Source organism: Doryrhamphus excisus, chromosome 3 (genome assembly GCF_030265055.1).
Source record: "Doryrhamphus excisus isolate RoL2022-K1 chromosome 3, RoL_Dexc_1.0, whole genome shotgun sequence".
Taxonomy (NCBI): domain Eukaryota; kingdom Metazoa; phylum Chordata; class Actinopteri; order Syngnathiformes; family Syngnathidae; genus Doryrhamphus; species Doryrhamphus excisus.
The window spans coordinates 17,800,583-17,819,192 of NC_080468.1; the positions used below are offsets into that span (position 1 = coordinate 17,800,583).

General features: G+C 46.4%; 1 protein-coding gene across 11 annotated transcripts in view; it reads left to right on the top strand.

Annotated features, from left to right (window-relative positions):
* The window catches only part of celf2 (cugbp, Elav-like family member 2), a 230,630-nt gene that overhangs the window by 174,735 nt on the left and 37,285 nt on the right, over positions 1-18,610 (top strand). For all 11 annotated transcript variants that reach the window (XM_058069394.1, XM_058069383.1, XM_058069385.1 and 8 more), the window contains one exon: positions 17,094-17,290. In XM_058069394.1, coding sequence (XP_057925377.1) covers positions 17,113-17,290 — 178 coding nt within the window. In that variant the 5' untranslated portion in view covers positions 17,094-17,112. The remainder of the gene's footprint in view (positions 1-17,093; positions 17,291-18,610) is intronic.

The following is an 18,610-nucleotide window of genomic DNA, read 5'->3' on the forward strand; positions in this document are numbered from 1 at the left end:
ATTCATCCATCCATCCATCCATCCATCCATCCATATATGTGTATGTCTAAAAAGAAGTAGGTCTTCCTGGGGGTCAGTAGGGGTCATATCAGTAGGGGTCATATCAGTAGGGGTCATATCAGTAGGGGTCATATCAGTAGGGGCATATCAGTAGGGGTCATATCAGTAGGGGTCATATCAGTAGGGGGCATATCAGTAGGGGTCATATCAGTAGGGGTCATATCAGTAGGGGTCATATCAGTAGGGGTCATATCAGTAGGGGTCATATCAGTAGGGGTCATATCAGTAGGGGGCATATCAGTAGGGGGCATATCAGTAGGGGTCATATCAGTAGGGGTCATATCAGTAGGGGGCATATCAGTAGGGGCATATCAGTAGGGGGCATATCAGTAGGGGTCATATCAGTAGGGGTCATATCAGTAGGGGTCATATCAGTAGGGGTCATATCAGTAGGGGTCATAGTGAAATAACGAGTCAGCATGTTGCTGGTAGTGATGCTGCTTAGAGAATGACCTCCTGCAGGCAGCAGAGTGGTGGTGCTGGGGGTGGGGGTGGGGGGTTCTTGCTAGGGGTTGGGTCGGGGTGTCGGCGTTCTTCCTCCAGGCGTCTCCTTCTGCTAACAGGAGCCCGCCGGGTCTGCCGGGAGGGAGACGTTATCTGGGAAAAGAATCCTTTCAACGCAGCGACGGCGTGAATCATTTGGCTCCTCCACGGCTGGACCCCCACCCCCCCAGGCCAGGCATCCAGGATAATGGGGGCGGCATTCATGGCTGTATTTGTCAAGAACAGGGGAGGCCAAAGTGCATCCGGGGGCCGTTTGTGGCCCCCGGGTGCACTCCTTTTAACCTCTTCACACGCCATACTGTAAACCTGTGTACAAATAATAACAATAACACAAAGCATTCCCTCAGTGGAAATAAAACATTAGCATGTTAGCATAGCTGCAGCATGTCTGATGGGTCTGCAACGGGGGTGTCGGCCTCCTGTTTTTGGTCGTGTACGCTCTGATTCTGGCACCCTTATATCCACAGTCTCTACCAGAGGAATCGTTCGATTCCGCAATTCCGATTCATAAGGTCCCTGAGGCGGGACAACTCCATGCTATTTCCACGGGACAGATTTGGCCCCCGGGCCTGAGTTTGACACCCTGTGGTGTACAACATTAAAAACTACCAAAGTGGCTTCCGCAGCCGTTGAACTCGCTGGTAGGACTTTTGAAACAAACACAAGCTTGTTTGCTTGTGTGTGTGTGTGTGTGTGTGTGTGTGTGTGTGAGTGTGTGTGAGTGTGTGTGTGTGTGTGTGTGCCACCCTGCAGGCACACTACAACGCCGTTACGGACGAGTGCCCTCGTTCTGATATCCCCATCGACCCCCCTGGCCTACATGGCGGCGTACGAGTGCTAACGCAGGTCGATAGCCAAGCTGCGGGGACGGCTGCAGGCCCGCACACACACACACACACACACACACACTCCAAGCATGGCAACACAACAACACAGCACAAGCGGACCCCGAGGAGGATTAGCGTGTCCGGGCGGGTGTGTTATTCCAATGTTGTGGCGGGATTTCCAGATTAGCGTCCTTTAATCCCGCCATGCGATACGCTGGCTCATTTGCAGGCGGGCGTAGCGATGATGGCGATAAAACACTTAAGGGAACACTTTACCGCTTGGCTCGCGTGTTTAATAGCTCGTTCAACGCTTGGCTACGACACAAAATGTCTTTTATTGATCGGCGGCAGCGTGACCACTATTTTTAACGTGGGCGGTAATGATGATAAACGCCGCACATGCCGCCATTAAACATCTTCGACAGGCGCGGCCACTGGACTCCGCTCATGTGATCCATGAGGCCACCACGCTAACATGGCTGGAATGCGTGTGTGTTGCATGTTTGGGTCATAGGATCAGTAGCACCCCCCCCCCCCCCCCCAGCCCAAAGGCCAGCCCATGACACTATCAATATATATTCTTTATGTTTTTATGCCGCTTCCCAGCCTGGTGGCGCTGTCTTGTTCTGACATCACAAAAAACAAGAAACATTACACATAGACAACATATTAACAACCTTCTAAATAGGATTTCTAACAATTTTAGAGCCCTATAGACATAAAGTAACACCCCTATAGTCAACTTTACACTCCTATTACCCAATATAGTAGACATAATAAGACAAAACATGAAATATTACACATAGAAAACATATTAACAACCTTCTAAATAGGATTTCTAACATTATTAGAGCCCTGTAGACATGAAATAACACCCCTATAGTCACCTTTACACTCCTATTACCCAATATAGTAGACATCATAAGACATATTAGGCTGAGTAAACCTGTTTAGGACCTTCCAAATAAGCTTTTTAACATCATTAGAGCCTTCTAGACTTGATATAATACCCCTATAGTCACCTTTACACGCCTATTACCCAATATAGTAGACATAATAAGAAAAAACAAGAAACATTACACATAAAAAACATGTTAACAACCTTCTAAATAGGATTTCTAACAATTTTTAGAGCCCTATAGACATAAAGTAACACCCCTATAGTCACCTTTACACTCCTATTACCCAATATAGTAGACATCATAAGAGAAAACATGAAATATTACACATAGAAAACATGTTAACAACCTTCTAAATAGGATTTCTAACATTAATAGAGCCCTGTAGACATGAAATAACACCCCTATAGTCACCTTTACACTCCTATTACCCAATATAGTAGACATCATAAGAGAGAATAAGACATATTAGGCTGAGTAAACCTGTTTAGGACCTTCCAAATAAGGTTTTTAACATCATTAGAGCCTTCTAGACTTGATATAACACCCCTATAGTCACCTTTACATGCCTACTACCCAATATAGTAGACATCATAAGAGAGAATAAGACATACTAGGCTGAGTAAACCTGTTTAGGACCTTCTAAATAGGATTTGTAAGAATTTTTAGAGCCCTATAGACATAAAATAACACCCCTATAGTCACCTTTACACGCCTATTACCCAATATATGAAAAACATAATGAGAGAGACAGTAAAAGATAAACATAATGAGACAAAATAAGACATAATATAGAGTGATATTAGCACTTGTTGTTGTTTTACTTCCTGTTCTGTACAGTGCTTCCTGTGGTGGCTTTTTATGAAACACGTTTAGTTGTTTGATGGCGCTAGCTCGTGGTGTGTGTGTGTGTGTGTGTGTGTGTGTGTGTGTGTGTGTGTGTGTGTGTGTGTGTGTGTGTGTGTGTGTGTGTGTGTGTGTGTGTGTGTGTGTGTGTGTGTGTGTGTGCGTGGAGGCATCCAGCATGGCTGCCATCCTCCTGACAGGCTGACAGCTGTCGCCAAGGAAATAGAGAGAGCTAGAGAAGCGTCACCGTCGCTGCCGCCCCCAGGGAGCACGTGCGCTCCCAGACAAGGAAATGCTTGTTGTTACGCGTTGCGGCGTGTTTGCGTGCGCCGCCATGTTTTTACAATGGCTTCGCCGCCGCCTAATTGCTTTGTGTTGGGCAAATGTGCTCACTTATCTTCACATTGGCAATTCACGTACACCAGGACGGTGTGTGTGTGCGTGTGTGTGTCTGTGTGTGTGTGTGCACGCGTGTGTGTGTGTGTTTGTGTGTGCGTGCGGCAAGCGAAGCGGCTTCATTAGCTTCTATTGTAAAATCAATGCTGTCCATTGTGTTGCTCCAACATCCTCTGCTGGTGGGCCTCCATCACACGACACTGAAGGATGGCAGGCTCGATTAGTCATGGCTTACCTTGATTGACACGCCTCTTTAGAGCTACCGCGGCGCCATCCTGGGGCTACACACCGACACAACAAGTACACGCTACAAGTACACAACAACACTGAAAACAACACTCCCTGTGCGTTCTCTTATGATGTCTACTATATTGGGTAATAGGTGTCTAAAGGTTACTATAGGGGTGTTATTTCATGTCTAAAGTGCTCTAATCATATTAAAAAAATGTATTTAAAAGTTCATTAATAGTTTTTTTTATGTCGTATGTGTGTTATTTCTGTTATTATGGTTACTATATTGGGTAATAGGAGTGTAAAGGTGACTATAGGGGTGTTATTTCATGTCTAAAGTGCTCTAATCATATTAAAAAAATGTATTTAAAAGTTCATTAATAGTGTTTTTTATGTCGTATGTGTGTTATTTCTGTTATTATGTCTACTATATTGGGTAATAGGAGTGTAAAGGTGACTATAGGGGTGTTATTTCATGTCTACAGGGCTCTATTAATGTTAGAAATCCTATTTAGAAGGTCGTTAATATGTTTTCTATGTGTAATATTTCTTGTTTTATCTTATGATGTCTACTATATTGGGTAATAGGAGTGTAAAGGTGACTATAGGGCTGTTATTTCATGTCTAGAGGGCTCTAATCATATTAAAAAATATATTTAGAAGGTAGTAAACAGGTTTTTTATGTCTTACATGTCTTATTCTCCTTTATATCTACTACTATATTGGGTAATAGAAGTCTAAAGGTTACTATAGGGGTGTTATTTCATGTCTAAAGTGCTCTAATCATATTAAAAATGTATTTAAAAGTTCATTAATAGTTTTTTTATGTCTTATGTGTTTTATTTCTGTTATTATGTCTACTATATTGGGTAATAGGAGTGTAAAGGTGACTATAGGGCTGTTATTTCATGTCTAGAGGGCTCTAATCATATTAAAAAGTATATTTAGAAGGTAGTAAACAGGTTTTTTATGTCTTACATGTCTTATTTTCCTTTATGTCTACTATATTGTGTTATAGGAGTGTAAAGGTTACTATAGGGGTGTTATTTAATGTCTACAGGGCTCTATTAATGTTAGAAATCCTATTTAGAAGGTTGTTAATATGTTTTCCATGTGTAATATATCTTGTTTTATCTTAAGATGTCTACTATATTGGGTAATAGGAGTGTAAAGGTGACTATAGGGATGTTATTTCATGTGTAGAGGGCTCTAATCATATTAAAAAGTATATTTAGAAAGTAGTAAAAAGGGTTTTATTTTCCCTTATGTCTACTATATTGGGTAATAGGAGTGTAAAGGCGACTATAGGGGTGTTATTTTGTGTCTAGAAGGCTCTAATCCTGTTAAAGGTTGGTGCGGCATCAGTAAAGTGTGGTAAAGAAGGGATTGTTGTATAATATTCATTGTATTGTCTTATAGCAATATATTATTGCGGTGCATTCAAAGGCGCCAAACAAAGTGGGGCATCTTGTCGTTGACAGGAAAGGAATGTAAAAGAGGTCTTCCTAATAGACTCCCATCATTCCTGTCCGAGCAGCGGGTGCTGACGTGGACCCCCATCTGCTTTGGGACATTTCAAAACATGAGTACATGTCGTAGGTGTCAGCTGGACCACCTTGAGGAGCGGTCGTCTCATTTTGTGCGGCGGGGGGGGGAGTTAATAACGCGGCACCATCACCTCACACGGATCCCCACGGGCGCTCCGGCGCTTCCTGCCGAACGCAACGAGTCGACAAGTAATCAGCGGCTTCATCTGCATGTCGCAATCTCCGGGAAAAGAAATAAAAACTCCTGATGAAGAAGCTGGAGGGAACGCTTGCTATTCTTTTTGGAAAAGTTTGCTTCAACTCTCGCTGATCCCGTCTGTCGCCGGACTTTGTTCCGTCTTTGTTCCTCCTTTCAAAAGATGACGACGCCAGACGCCACATGCTTCTCATCTGCCGGCGCAGACGCTCTGGAAGAGACGCCGTGCTTTTTGAGGACACAATCGTCTCTAAATTAAACCTGTGACTACCCCCCCCCAACCGCTCTCACGGCCCCTTTGCTACCTCATACATTTCCCACAGGACTGCAATCTATTTGTGGTGGGGCTAGTGGGGGACATCATTGTTTAATTAGAACAAATATTTAAGAAATGTCATAAACAAGATGGCGCCTGTGACCTGCTGCTGGTTGAGAGGAGCGATGCCTCCTCTCACATCAGACGCTCTTCACTCAGTAGCACCAAATGTATCTGTGGCGGGTGGTGTTATGTTTTCTTACAGCTCCTTTGTTTTCCTCTGTGCGAGTGTACTCAAAGAACTGTCGCTCTAGTGTGGCCGAGGCGCCAGTGGAACTGGTGGCGCCAAATGTATCTGTGGCGGTCCAAATGTATCTGTGGCGAGTGGTGTTACGTTTTCTTACTGCTTCTTTGTTTTCCTCTGTGCAACTGTACTCAAAGAACTGTCACTCTAGTGTGGCCGAGGCGCCAGTGGAACTGGTGGCGCCAAATGTATCTGTGGCGGTCCAGATGTATCTGTGGCGGGTGGTGTTACGTTTTGTTACAGCTCTAGTTTTCGAGCTAGTTTGCTAGTGTACTCAAAGAACTGTCACTCTAGCGCGGCCAAGGCACACTGGGAACTGGAATCTGTGGCGGTCCAAATGTATCCGTGGCGGGCCGTGTTATGTTTTCATATGGCTGCTGTTTTCCTTCGTACGGGTGTACCCAATGACGTGTCCCTCCGGTGTCGCCAAGGCGCCAGTGGGAACTGGTTGCGCCAAATTTATCTGTGGCGGTCCAAATGTATCTGTGGCGGGTGGTGTTACATTTTCTTACAGCTCTAGTTTTCTTTTGTGCGAGTGTACTCAAAAGAACTGTAGCTCTAGTGTAGCCGAGGCGCCAGTGGGAACTGGAATCTGTGGCGGTCCAAATGTATCCATGGCGGGCCGTGTTATGTTTTCATATGGCTGCTGAGTGTACCCAATGACGAGTCCCTCCTGCGTGCCACTGGGAACTGGTAGCGCCCAGTCCATCTGTGGCGGTCCAAATGTACCTGTGGCGTGTCGCCACAATTAAATGCCAGCATGTCATCCTGGGCTTTCATCCATTCTGCTCTCATTTGGGAAGCGTGCCGGCTTGCAATCGATGAAGGTCCCAATTAGGGACGCCCGCCTCACCTCGGCCGCCGTAATGATGCTTTTCCCGCTTCTTGTTTTGTTTCCACATCAAAGGAAGCGTCCCGCCGCCATTTAGCCGCTACAGTTTGTTTGCTCGTTAGCTTTAGCACGCGGCATCTGGATCAAAGCGGCTTGGGGTGGGGGTGGCGATTGGGGGCAAATTAGCAGACGACGTGTTCGCGGCTCATCAGCAGCGCTTCGGATGCTGGACGTTATTACGAGCGCTTCTGCCGGTTGTCTGCGAATGGGCGTGGCCTGGACCTGCGATCGGCAGCCATTGTGGCGGCGGCAGCCCGAGACGAGCAGGCCTGGTGTCCGTCAGGGCTTTTTTGATTGACAGATGCGCGCACGTTAGTGACACACACACGCGTCCACCAAAGTTGGCTTTTTATTTTAATGGCTTCACCTCTGCTGGTAAACAACGACCATCACAACTTATTGAGCGACACTCGTGTGTGTTTGTGTGTGTGTGTGTGTGTGTGTGTGTGTGTGTGCGCGCATGTGTGTGTGTGTGTGCCTGAGGCAGTGCGTGTTCCTGTTCAAACATGCACACACACACAGATGCTCAAAGCCAAATCAAATCTCAGCTGGTCACACTGAAGGCTTGCACACCCCCCCCCCACCCCCCACCCCCACACACACACACCCCACCCCCCCGCCCCCCCCCCACCCCCCGCCCCACACCCACACTGACAGCAAACAGTGACACAGCAGCTAGCGTTAGCCTCCATGATTCCCCCCTCAGCAGAGCACGCCTGTCACCCCGCGCCTAGCTTAGCGTCTCCATCTGCAAAGGATTAGCATGCAGCGCTAGCTTGCGCTACCACTTCTGACGATGCGCCTCAAGCGTCCACGAGGGAGACGCACACGCTCGCATGCAGTGTGTGTGTGTTTGTGTGTGTGCGCGTTCAGGATGCTAAGCAGATATTTACTGTAGAGCAGAATTGGTACTTAAGCTCCACCTCCTTCCATGAAGGCCACGCCTACAACCTGCAGCCTGGGGATGTCAACAAGGAACGTAAACATGGCCGACAACCATGCTAAGACTTGACAACCGGACTGGAAGTGCTCAAAGACTCGATAGGACAGCTGTTGTCGGGTTGTCTTGGACTCTCACTCAAGGCGACTTCATCGGTTCATGCTCCGATACCGGATAGGACAGCTCTACAACCGGATAGGACACCTTGGGTCTTTGTTAGGGTTGTCGGAGACTCCTTCTGCATGCTTGCAGACTGGGTAGGACAGCTCAAAGACAGGATAGGACAGCCAAAGACTCGATAGGACAGCTGTTGTCGGGTTGTCTTAGACTCTCAGTCAAGCCGACTTCATCGGTTCATGCTCCGATACCGGATAGGACAGCTCTACAACCGGATAGGACACATTGGGTCTTTGTTAGGGTTGTCGGAGACTCCTTCTGCATGCTTGCAGACTGGGTAGGACAGCTCAAAGACAGGATAGGACAGCCAAAGACTCGATAGGACAGCTGTTGTCGGGTTGTCTTAGATTCTCAGTCAAGCCGACTTCATCGGTTCATGCTCCGATACCGGATAGGACACCTTCGGTCTTTGTTAGGGTTGTCGGAGACTTCTTCTGCATGCTTGCAGACTGGGTAGGACAGCTCAAAGACAGGATAGGACAGCCAAAGACTCGATAGGACAGCTCTCATATGAGTTTGGGTTGTCTTTGAAGGAGTTGCACCTCTCATCCCAGCAGGCGTCATCGGTGCATGCTCGATGACTAGATAGGACAGCTCCTTTTGACTAAGTAGGACAGCTCTGGCTTGCATTCTGGTTGTTATAGAAGATTTTCCATATGGCAGGCTTCATGCTCAAACACTGGATAGGACAGCTAAACGTTTCGATAGGACAGTCTAGTCTGTGTTTGGGTTGTCTTTGAAGACGTTTCCCCTCTTGTCAGTTCTTGCTTGATGACCAGATAGGACGGCTCCTTTCATTTTGGATGGAACAGGTGGAGTTTTTGTACGGGTTGTCTTGGATGACGTTACGCCTCTCATCCATGCAGGCTTCGCCAGTTCTTGCTGATGGACTAGTAGCTGTCCTATCTGGTATCTATCAATACAATAGCATGTATGACTTTTGTGTGGAAGAGATAAGTAGGTAACATAAGTCAGTCTCACGTCTCTCTTGCCTCGTCCTCCTTCCGCTACTTCATTCCACTCCATCAGCCCCCCCCCCCCGTGTGTGAGATGGGGGTGTCCCGGGGGTGTTTCAGTCCTGGCGGCCGCTGCGTCTTCCTCCTCGTCGTCCTCGCTGCTGAAGCGTGGCTTTGCGTCTCACCTGAGCCCCAGTTTAATTTGTGGGAGAAGGAGCGTCTCCTGCCCTCCGTCACACAAATGCAGAGAGTGGCGGGTCGCCGCGTCGACGTGTTTAATGCGCTTTAGCGTACGGCGACGGGGGCCTCCTCCGCGGGAATCACTACACGGGCGACACAATGGAGGCGCTTCCTGCCGCGAGCGTGCAGGTGTGTGAGGGAAGAAAATCCATGCCTATTAAGCTTGACAAAGCACCGAGGATCCTCACTATTGATCCTTCATTGGCGCCACGCCGCAGCGCTAGCTAGCTAGCTAATCACACAGGAAGTCACTTCACAGGTCCTCTGCTTTATTTACCACTAGCAAAGCGAGAGGGTTGGCTTGGTGTTAGAGGGCTAGGTTGGTGTTAGAGGGCTAGGTTGGTGTTAGAGGGCTAGGTTGGTGTTAGAGGGCTAGGTTGGTGTTAGAGGGCTAGGTTGGTGTTAGAGGGCTAGGTTGGTGTTAGAGCGCTAGGTTGGTGTTAGAGGGCTAGGTTGGTGTTAGAGGGCTAGGTTGGTGTTAGAGGGCTAGGTTGGTGTTAGAGGGTTAGGTTGGTGTTAGAGGGTTAGGTTGGTGTTAGAGGGCTAGGTTGGTGTTAGAGGGCTAGGTTGGTGTTAGAGGGCTAGGTTGGTGTTAGAGGGCTAGGTTGGTGTTAGAGGGCTAGGTTGGCGTTGTAGGGCTAGGTTGGTGTTAGAGGGTTAGGGTTGGTGTTAGAGGGTTGGCTTGGTGTTAGAGGGCTAGGTTGGTGTTAGAGGGCTAGGTTGGTGTTAGAGGGTTAGGTTGGTGTTAGAGGGTTAGGTTGGTGTTAGAGGGTTAGGTTGGTGTTAGAGGGTTAGGTTGGTGATAGAGGGCTAGGTTGGTGTTAGAGGGCTAGGTTGGTGTTAGAGGGTTAGGTTGGTGTTAGAGGGCTAGGTTGGTGTTAGAGGGCTAGGTTGGTGTTAGAGGGTTAGGGTTGGTGTTAGAGGGCTAGGTTGGTGTTAGAGGGCTAGGTTGGTGTTAGAGGGCTAGGTTGGTGTTAGAGGGCTAGGTTGGTGTTAGAAGGTTAGGTTGGCGTTAGAGGGCTAGGTTGGTGTTAGAGGGCTAGGTTGGTGTTAGAGGGCTAGGTTGGTGTTAGAGGGTTAGGTTGGTGTTAGAGGGCTAGGTTGGTGTTAGAGGGCTAGGTTGGTGTTAGAGGGTTAGGGTTGGTGTTAGAGGGCTAGGTTGGTGTTAGAGGGCTAGGTTGGTGTTAGAGGGTTAGGTTGATGTTAGAGGGTTAGGTTGATGTTAGAGGGCTAGGTTGGTGTTAGAGGGCTAGGTTGGTGTTAGAGGGTTAGGTTGATGTTAGAGGGTTAGGTTGATGTTAGAGGGTTAGGGTTGGTGTTAGAGGGCTAGGTTGGTGTTAGAGGGCTAGGTTGGTGTTAGAGGGCTAGGTTGGTGTTAGAGGGCTAGGTTGGTGTTAGAGGGTTAGGTTGGTGTTAGAGGGCTAGGTTGGTGTTAGAGGGCTAGGTTGGTGTTAGAGGGCTAGGTTGGTGTTAGAGGGTTAGGGTTGGTGTTATAGGGCTAGGTTGGTGTTAGAGGGTTAGGGTTGGTGTTAGAGGGCTAGGTTGGTGTTAGAGGGTTAGGTTGATGTTAGAGGGCTAGGTTGGTGTTATAGGGCTAGGTTGGTGTTAGAGGGCTAGGTTGGTGTTAGAGGGCTAGTTTGGTGTTAGAGGGTTAGGTTGGTGTTAGAGGGCTAGGTTGATGTTAGAGGGTTAGGTTGGTGTTAGAGGGCGAGGTTGATGTTAGAGGGTTAGGGTTGGTGTTAGAGGGCTAGGTTGGTGTTAGAGGGCTAGGTTGGTGTTAGAGGGTTAGGTTGGTGTTAGAGGGCTAGGTTGGTGTTAGAGGGTTAGGTTGGTGTTAGAGGGCTAGGTTGGTGTTAGAGGGTTAGGTTGGTGTTAGAGGGCTAGGTTGGTGTTAGAGGGTTAGGTTGGTGTTAGAGGGCTAGGTTGGCGTTAGAGGGCTAGGTTGGTGTTAGAGGGTTAGGGTTGGTGTTAGAGGGTTAGGGTTGGTGTTAGAGGGTTAGGTTGGTGTTAGAGGGCTAGGTTGGTGTTAGAGGGTTAGGTTGGTGTTAGAGGGTTAGGTTGATGTTAGAGGGTTAGGGTTGGTGTTAGAGGGTTAGGTTGGTGTTAGAGGGCTAGGTTGGTGTTAGAGGGCTAGGGTTGGTGTTAGAGGGCTAGGTTGGTGTTAGAGGGCTAGGTTGGTGTTAGAGGGTTAGGTTGGTGTTAGAGGGCTAGGTTGGTGTTGGAGGGTTAGGTTGGTGTTAGAGGGTTAGGTTGGTGTTAGAGGGTTAGGTTGGAGTTAGAGGGCTAGGTTGATGTTAGAGGGTTAGGTTGGAGTTAGAGGGCTAGGTTGGTGTTAGAGGGCTAGGTTGATGTTAGAGGGCTAGGTTGGTGTTAGAGGGTCAGGTTGGTGTTAGAGGGCTAGGTTGGTGTTAGAGGGTTAGGGTTGGTGTTAGAGGGCTAGGTTGGTGTTAGAAGGTTAGGTTGGTGTTAGAGGGTTAGGTTGGTGTTAGAGGGTCAGGTTGGTGTTAGAGGGCTAGGTTGGTGTTAGAGGGTTAGGTTGGTGTTAGAGGGTTAGGTTGGTGTTAGAGAGAATCATAGGAGAGCCAAGATGGCCGCCCAGGTTGGTAACCTTGGCCGGTCTATTCATAGCCTGCTAATTAGAGCGGGATCTTTGCTCATTAACACGCCGTCCCCTGGCTTCCTTCTCCACGTGCGTGCTCCCAGGACGAGGATGTGGTAGATTGTCCTCCCGTCAGCCCGTGGGAACGGTTCGGGAATGCTGGCGGAAGGTAGAGTTCAATGTTTGATTTCCTCGCGCTTGTCCGCGGCGTCCCATCAGGAGACGGACGAGACGAGTCGCAATAAAAGTCAGCGTCGGCCTAAAGTGTGGAAAAAGGCGTGACGGGAAGCTGGCATCTTTCCAAAGAAAAGATTCCAGATGCCAGATCCGTGTCTGCCGCGCACGTCAGGACGTGCCAGCCTTCCCGTCGGGGGAGCGGGGGAGGGGAGGGGGTGCAAATTGCAAACATTTGAAAGATGAAGCGAGAACAAGTGATGATGCTGGATGCAGGCCACGCAGCCTTCATCCTCCTCTTCCTCGCTGTCAGACGCAGCGGCGTGGATGACGTAAGAGAGATGCTTCACGGAACATTCAGAGGAGTGCGGAGCAGACAGGCTTCTCTACACGCCAAACACGCCGCTTGCGCTCGTGTGTGTTCTCGTGGAGCTAAAATGCCAGGTCGGCGTGGAAATGTGACAGGCGCCGCTAAAAATAGCTTCTTCTTTAGCGCCGCACAAACACGCCGCATTCCTGACGACTGGGAAGTGCAGCGGAACAAACAATGGATGTCACACTCGGAGCGGACGGCGGACGGCGGACGGCCTCCCGTTTGGAGCGTATGTCCTACCATTCACAAATATACAAATAATACATATATATTTTCTTTTCTACACAAATAATCATCATATATATATATATATATATATATATATATATATAATATACACTGTCAATATTTGACAGTGTAGAATAAACTATACATGTAGATTTATTTTACATGCTAACCCTAAGGATTTTGTTACACTCTAAAATATAAATATTAAAACAATGACAAATATACACTATATATTTTTACACTGTTACATAACATATATTCAAAATATACTTTTTACTCTACCAATTTTATATATCTAACACTCAAAATTAAAATATATAAAATAAGAAATATATATATTTTTACACTCTAAAATATATACATTTTACAAAAAAAAATTCACACTGTAAATAAAATACATATCAAAAATACAAATAAACAAAATATATTTTATATATTTAAAATATTTACAAAATATATTTTTTCTACTCTAAAGTACAATATATAATTATAAAAAATTATATATTTATTTATTTTTATGCTGTAAAATAAAATATATTAGTATATATTTTTTATTTTTTTTCTGCCATTTTTCCCATTTTTTTCCTATTGTTTTCCATTTTTGTCCCAGGAATGGAAGCCTCATCCATGCCAGTAGGAATGGAGGAGTGTGAGTAGTACTGTTGGTATTTATGGCAGGAGACAGCAGAATGAATGATGCGTTAGCAAGTGGCTACGGGGTGTGTTAGCAAGTGGCTACGGGGTTCTTTAGCAAGCGGCTACGTGGTGTGTTAGCAAGTGGCTACGGGGTTCTTTAGCAAGCGGCTACATGGTGTGTTAGCAAGCGGTCCTGTTAAGCATTATGTGTTTATTATGTGCCAAATGTATTTGTGGCGGCCTGAATGTTTTTGTGGTGGGCCACAACTTGTCATTATGTTGTGGTTACACTTCTCGTCTATGTGTGTGTGTGTGTGTGTGTGTGTGTGCACATCTGGGCCCCCAACACACGCCACCAGCATATGTCAACATATGGCCCCCCCCTTAAGGACTGTTGAACACAACACCGTTGCCCTCCTGACTGGCATGACGCACGCAGGGGGGGGGGGGGGGGGGGGGGGGGGTGAGGATGCCATAAAGACGAGAAAAGGGAGGATTCCTGCGATACACACACACAGACCCCCCCAGACCCCCCCAGACCCCCAGAGTGAGGAGCATATTGAGCCATCTGTCGTGCAGCTAATTGCTATGCATGACAATGTTTTTCCGAGCCATAAAGCCTAATGAAAACGAGCGCCCCGCCCGCCCTTAATACGCCTTCATGTTATCACGCTATCTACCCCCCCGACCCCCACCCCAGCCCCCGCCCTCCACCTGTACCTCGTTATCGGCTTCAGGATTCAGGGCGCCCCCCCCCCTCTCCCCAATTGGACCTGAGACCTTCTCTTTCTTCTTAACTGCTTCCAGCAGGCTAGGATAAGATAGGCCAGCCTAAGTTGACTAGATAGGACAGCTCTGGTCTTGGCTTGTTGGGGTTGTCTTAGAAGATCTTCCACTGCTCATTTAAAGACTTAAAGGCTGGATAGTGTGGACCTTGTTGACTAGATAGGACAGCTCTAGTATTTGTTTGGATTGTCTTAGAAGATGATGACAGGATAGGACAGCTACAGTTGACTGGATAGGACAGCTCTAGTATTTGTTTGGATTGTCTTAGAAGATGATAGGACAGCTAAAGTTGACTAGATAGGACAGCTCTAGTATTTGTTTGGATTGTCTTAGAAGATGATGAAGATGATAGGACAGCTAAAGTTGACTAGATAGGACAGCTCTAGTATTTGTTTGGATTGTCTTAGAAGATGATGAAGATGATAGGACAGCTAAAGTTGATGAGATAGGACAGCTCTAGTATTTATTTGGATTGTCTTAGAAGATGATGACAGGATAGGACGGCTACAGTTGACTAGATAGGACAGCTCTAGTATTTGTTTGGGTTGTTTTAGAAGATGATGACAGGATAGGATGGCTACAGTTGACTAGATAGGACAGCTCTAGTATTTATTTGGATTGTCTTAGAAGATGATGACAGGATAGGACGGCTACAGTTGACTAGATAGGACAGCTCTAGTATTTGTTTGGGTTGTTTTAGAAGATGATGACAGGATAGGATGGCTACAGTTGACTAGATAGGACAGCTCTAGTATTTGGGTTGTTTTAGAAGATGATGACAGGATAGAACGCCTACAGTTGACTAGATAGGACAGCTCTAGTATTTGGGTTGTTTTAGAAGATGATGACAGGATAGAACGCCTACAGTTGACTAGATAGGACAGCTCTAGTATTTGTTTGGGTTGTTTTAGAAGATGATGACAGATAGGACGGCTACAGTTGACTAGATAGGACAGCTCTAGTATTTGTTTGGATTGTCTTAGAAGATGATGACAGGATAGGACAGCTACAGTTGACTAGATAGGACATCTCTAGTATTTGTTTGGTTCCGGCGCTCATCTATTTTATGCTAATAGACCAGATAGGACAGCTCCAGCTGACGAGGTTTTCATGTCCCCCACTGATGGCGGCTCCCCGTAACGTTCCGGATGGGAAACATCTTCCTCGTACGCGCGCGTGTGTGCGTCCTCATTAGCGAGCTCGTTAGCGCAGCGCTAGCAGCTTCATCGGCTGCTGTGACATTTGTCTGATGCTTCCTCCTCCGTGTAACCATGGCAACAGCCCATGTGTACATATGGCCGTACAGTAGTGGATGCTCGTGGAAGGTGGGCGGAGTTTGTGTGTGAAGTTGGTGAAGTTGAAGCGGGGGCCGCGGGGGCCGCCGCGGGGGCCGCCGCGGGGGCCACGGGTGATACAATATAAATACAACACGTATAAATACAATATAAATACAACACGTATAAATACAATATAAATACAACATGTATAAATACAATATAAATACAACATGTATAAATACAATATAAATACAACACGTATAAATACAATATAAATACAATATGTATAAATACAATATAAATACAACATGTACAAATACAATATAAATACAACATGTATAAATACAATATAAATACAACATGTACAAATACAATATAAATACAACATGTACAAATACAATAAATACTATGACTTTTTCTTCCTTCTCGGAATATTTGGACTTTATTCTTGTGGAATGACTGCTGATTTTTGTTGCTGTTGTTGTCCTGTTCAATGATATTTTTGGAGTGGGCCCGCGGGCCGCACTTTGGATGGCAAACACCCGCCCACCTCGGCCGTGGGCGTGATCGCGGCCACATTCACGGCGTTACCACCAAGCATTACGAGAGGAAGATGGAGCGTTGCGAGGGGAGAGCATCCTCTTTCGGACTTAATCCTGGCCCGCGGACACACACACACAACACAACACACACAACACAACACAACACACACACACACACACACACACCTTCCAGGGGTGAAGCTCGTCATTGTGTCTTCTTGGCGAGTGAATGGCGGCGCGGGCACAGGGCGGCCTGTCATGGCTGCTCTGACAACAATGAGGGATTGTCTGCACACACACACACACACACACACACACACACAACGACCCAGTCTCAGTCGTCGCCTCGGCGGCCGGCGATGTGTCGGCCATGTTAGCGAGCATGGTTAGCGTACGTTTATCGGACATGTCCTTTAAAGACTTTGGCGTCTCCGCCGAGCGCCTGGGCTCCTTCTGCAGAAGATGGATGAGCCGCGCCGAAAGGTTTGAACGTTTCCTCTTTTCCTTAAAAGCCCCGCCTCCCCCTGGCCGCTGAGCTTCGTGGGTCAGCGCCGGCGGGTTCTGTTTAACCAGATAATGTTCCCGCTCTTTAGAGGACAGGAAAGTGGAGCAGAAAGTGTCTTCCTCCATCTTGGACCCACGGCCTGTGAACACGTGAACACGTGTGTGGGACGAGATAACACACACACACACACACACACACACATACACACACACACACACACACACACACACGGCCCACATGTGCAGCTGTTAGCGGGCCGTGTCCCATCTGAGGACGCGTGACCTCATCCTTCACGCCACGCTGGCCACAGCTGTCATGCCGACCCAATACTTTTGTTTGAGATGGCGTGTCATCATGAATAATAATAATAATAATAATAATAATAATAATAATAATGACTATGTAATATTATGGAAAATAAAAATAAAAACTAAAATCATAAGTTAGTGTGGAGGAGCAATGGCACCACAGTGGGAGGTGTATGCTAACCTTTGCTGATGTTGTTTTGTCTTATGATGATGATGATGATGATGAAGAGCACGGCCATGCTTGTGTAATCGATGCCCTTCAATAAGCAGTACTAATGCAGTAGTCATGTACTGCAGTAATGCCGGTAAAGCTCCCCAAGGGGAAGTACTTTTACTTTGAAGGAGCCCAGGCGCCTCTAAAAAGCGTCCTTTCTTCCTCCCTCCCGCATGGCAGCAACGGCACGGCCGGGAAGATGAACGGCGCTCTGGAGCATTCGGACCAGCCCGACCCGGACGCCATCAAGATGTTTGTGGGCCAGATCCCTCGCTCCTGGTCGGAGAAGGAGCTGAAGGAGCTCTTCGAGCCGTACGGCGCCGTCTACCAGATCAACATCCTGAGGGACCGCAGCCAGAACCCACCCCAGAGCAAAGGTACGCTGAGCTCCTTCCTGCCTTACTATTACACCACTAGTACACCAGTGGTACACCAGTGGTACACCAGTGGTACACCAGTAGTACACCAGTGGTACACCAGACTTGGTGTACTTGGAAGTACTGTATGTCAGGACCTTGGGGTCTTTGGTTTGTACAAAGATGGCATCAATGAATACATGAATCAATACAAGAGTGGATGCATGACTCAACTAATAAATACATGAATGGATGAATGACTACATGAATGAATGGATCAATGCATAAGCACATGAATATATAAGTGACTACATGAATGAATGAATGAATGAATGAATCATGAATGGATCAATGCATGCATGAATACATGAATGAATGAATACATAAGTGAATGAATGCAAAATGCATGAATAAATGAATGAATACATACGTAAATTAATACACAAATGATGAATGAATGAATCCATGATTGAATGGATACATGAATGAATGACTACATGATTGAATGACTACATGAATGAATGAATACATGAATGAACAAATACATAAGTGAAGGACTAAATGAATGAATATATGAATGAACGAATACAGAAGTGAATGACTACATGAATGAATGAATACATGATTGAATGAATACATGATTGAATGACTACATGAATGAAGGACTACATGAATGAATGAATACATGATTGAATGTCTATATGAATGAAGGACTACATGAATGAATACATGAATGAACAAATACATAAGTGAATGACTACATGAATGAATGAATACATGATTGAATGACTACATGAATGACAACATGAATGAATGAATACACGATTGAATGACTACATGAATGAATGAATACATGAATGAACAAATACATAAGTGAATGACTACATGAATGAATGAATGAATACATGATTGAATGACTATATGAATGAAGGACTACATGAATGAATACATGAATGAATGACTACATAAAAGAATAAATGAATGAATGAATACATGAATGAACGAATACATAAGTGAAGGACAACATGAATGAATGAGTGAGTGAATGAGTGAATGAATGGCCCATGTAAAGGCATTGCCGTGGGTCTGGTGGGTCTGGTGGTTCTGGTGGGTCTGGTGGTTCTGGTGGTTCTGGTGGTTCTGGTGGGTCTGGTGTTTGATGTGTTAGTCTGACTAAGGAGGAGGAGCGATCGCATCCAAGCATTTTAGCCTGAAAGAAGAATATGATATGATAGAATATGATAAGAATAATACTAGCCAATAGCCAAACAGCTGCTGAGTACCGCTTGGCCCGGGTGGCCTGCGTTGCCGTGGCAACACCAGCAGTTAAACAATGGCCCA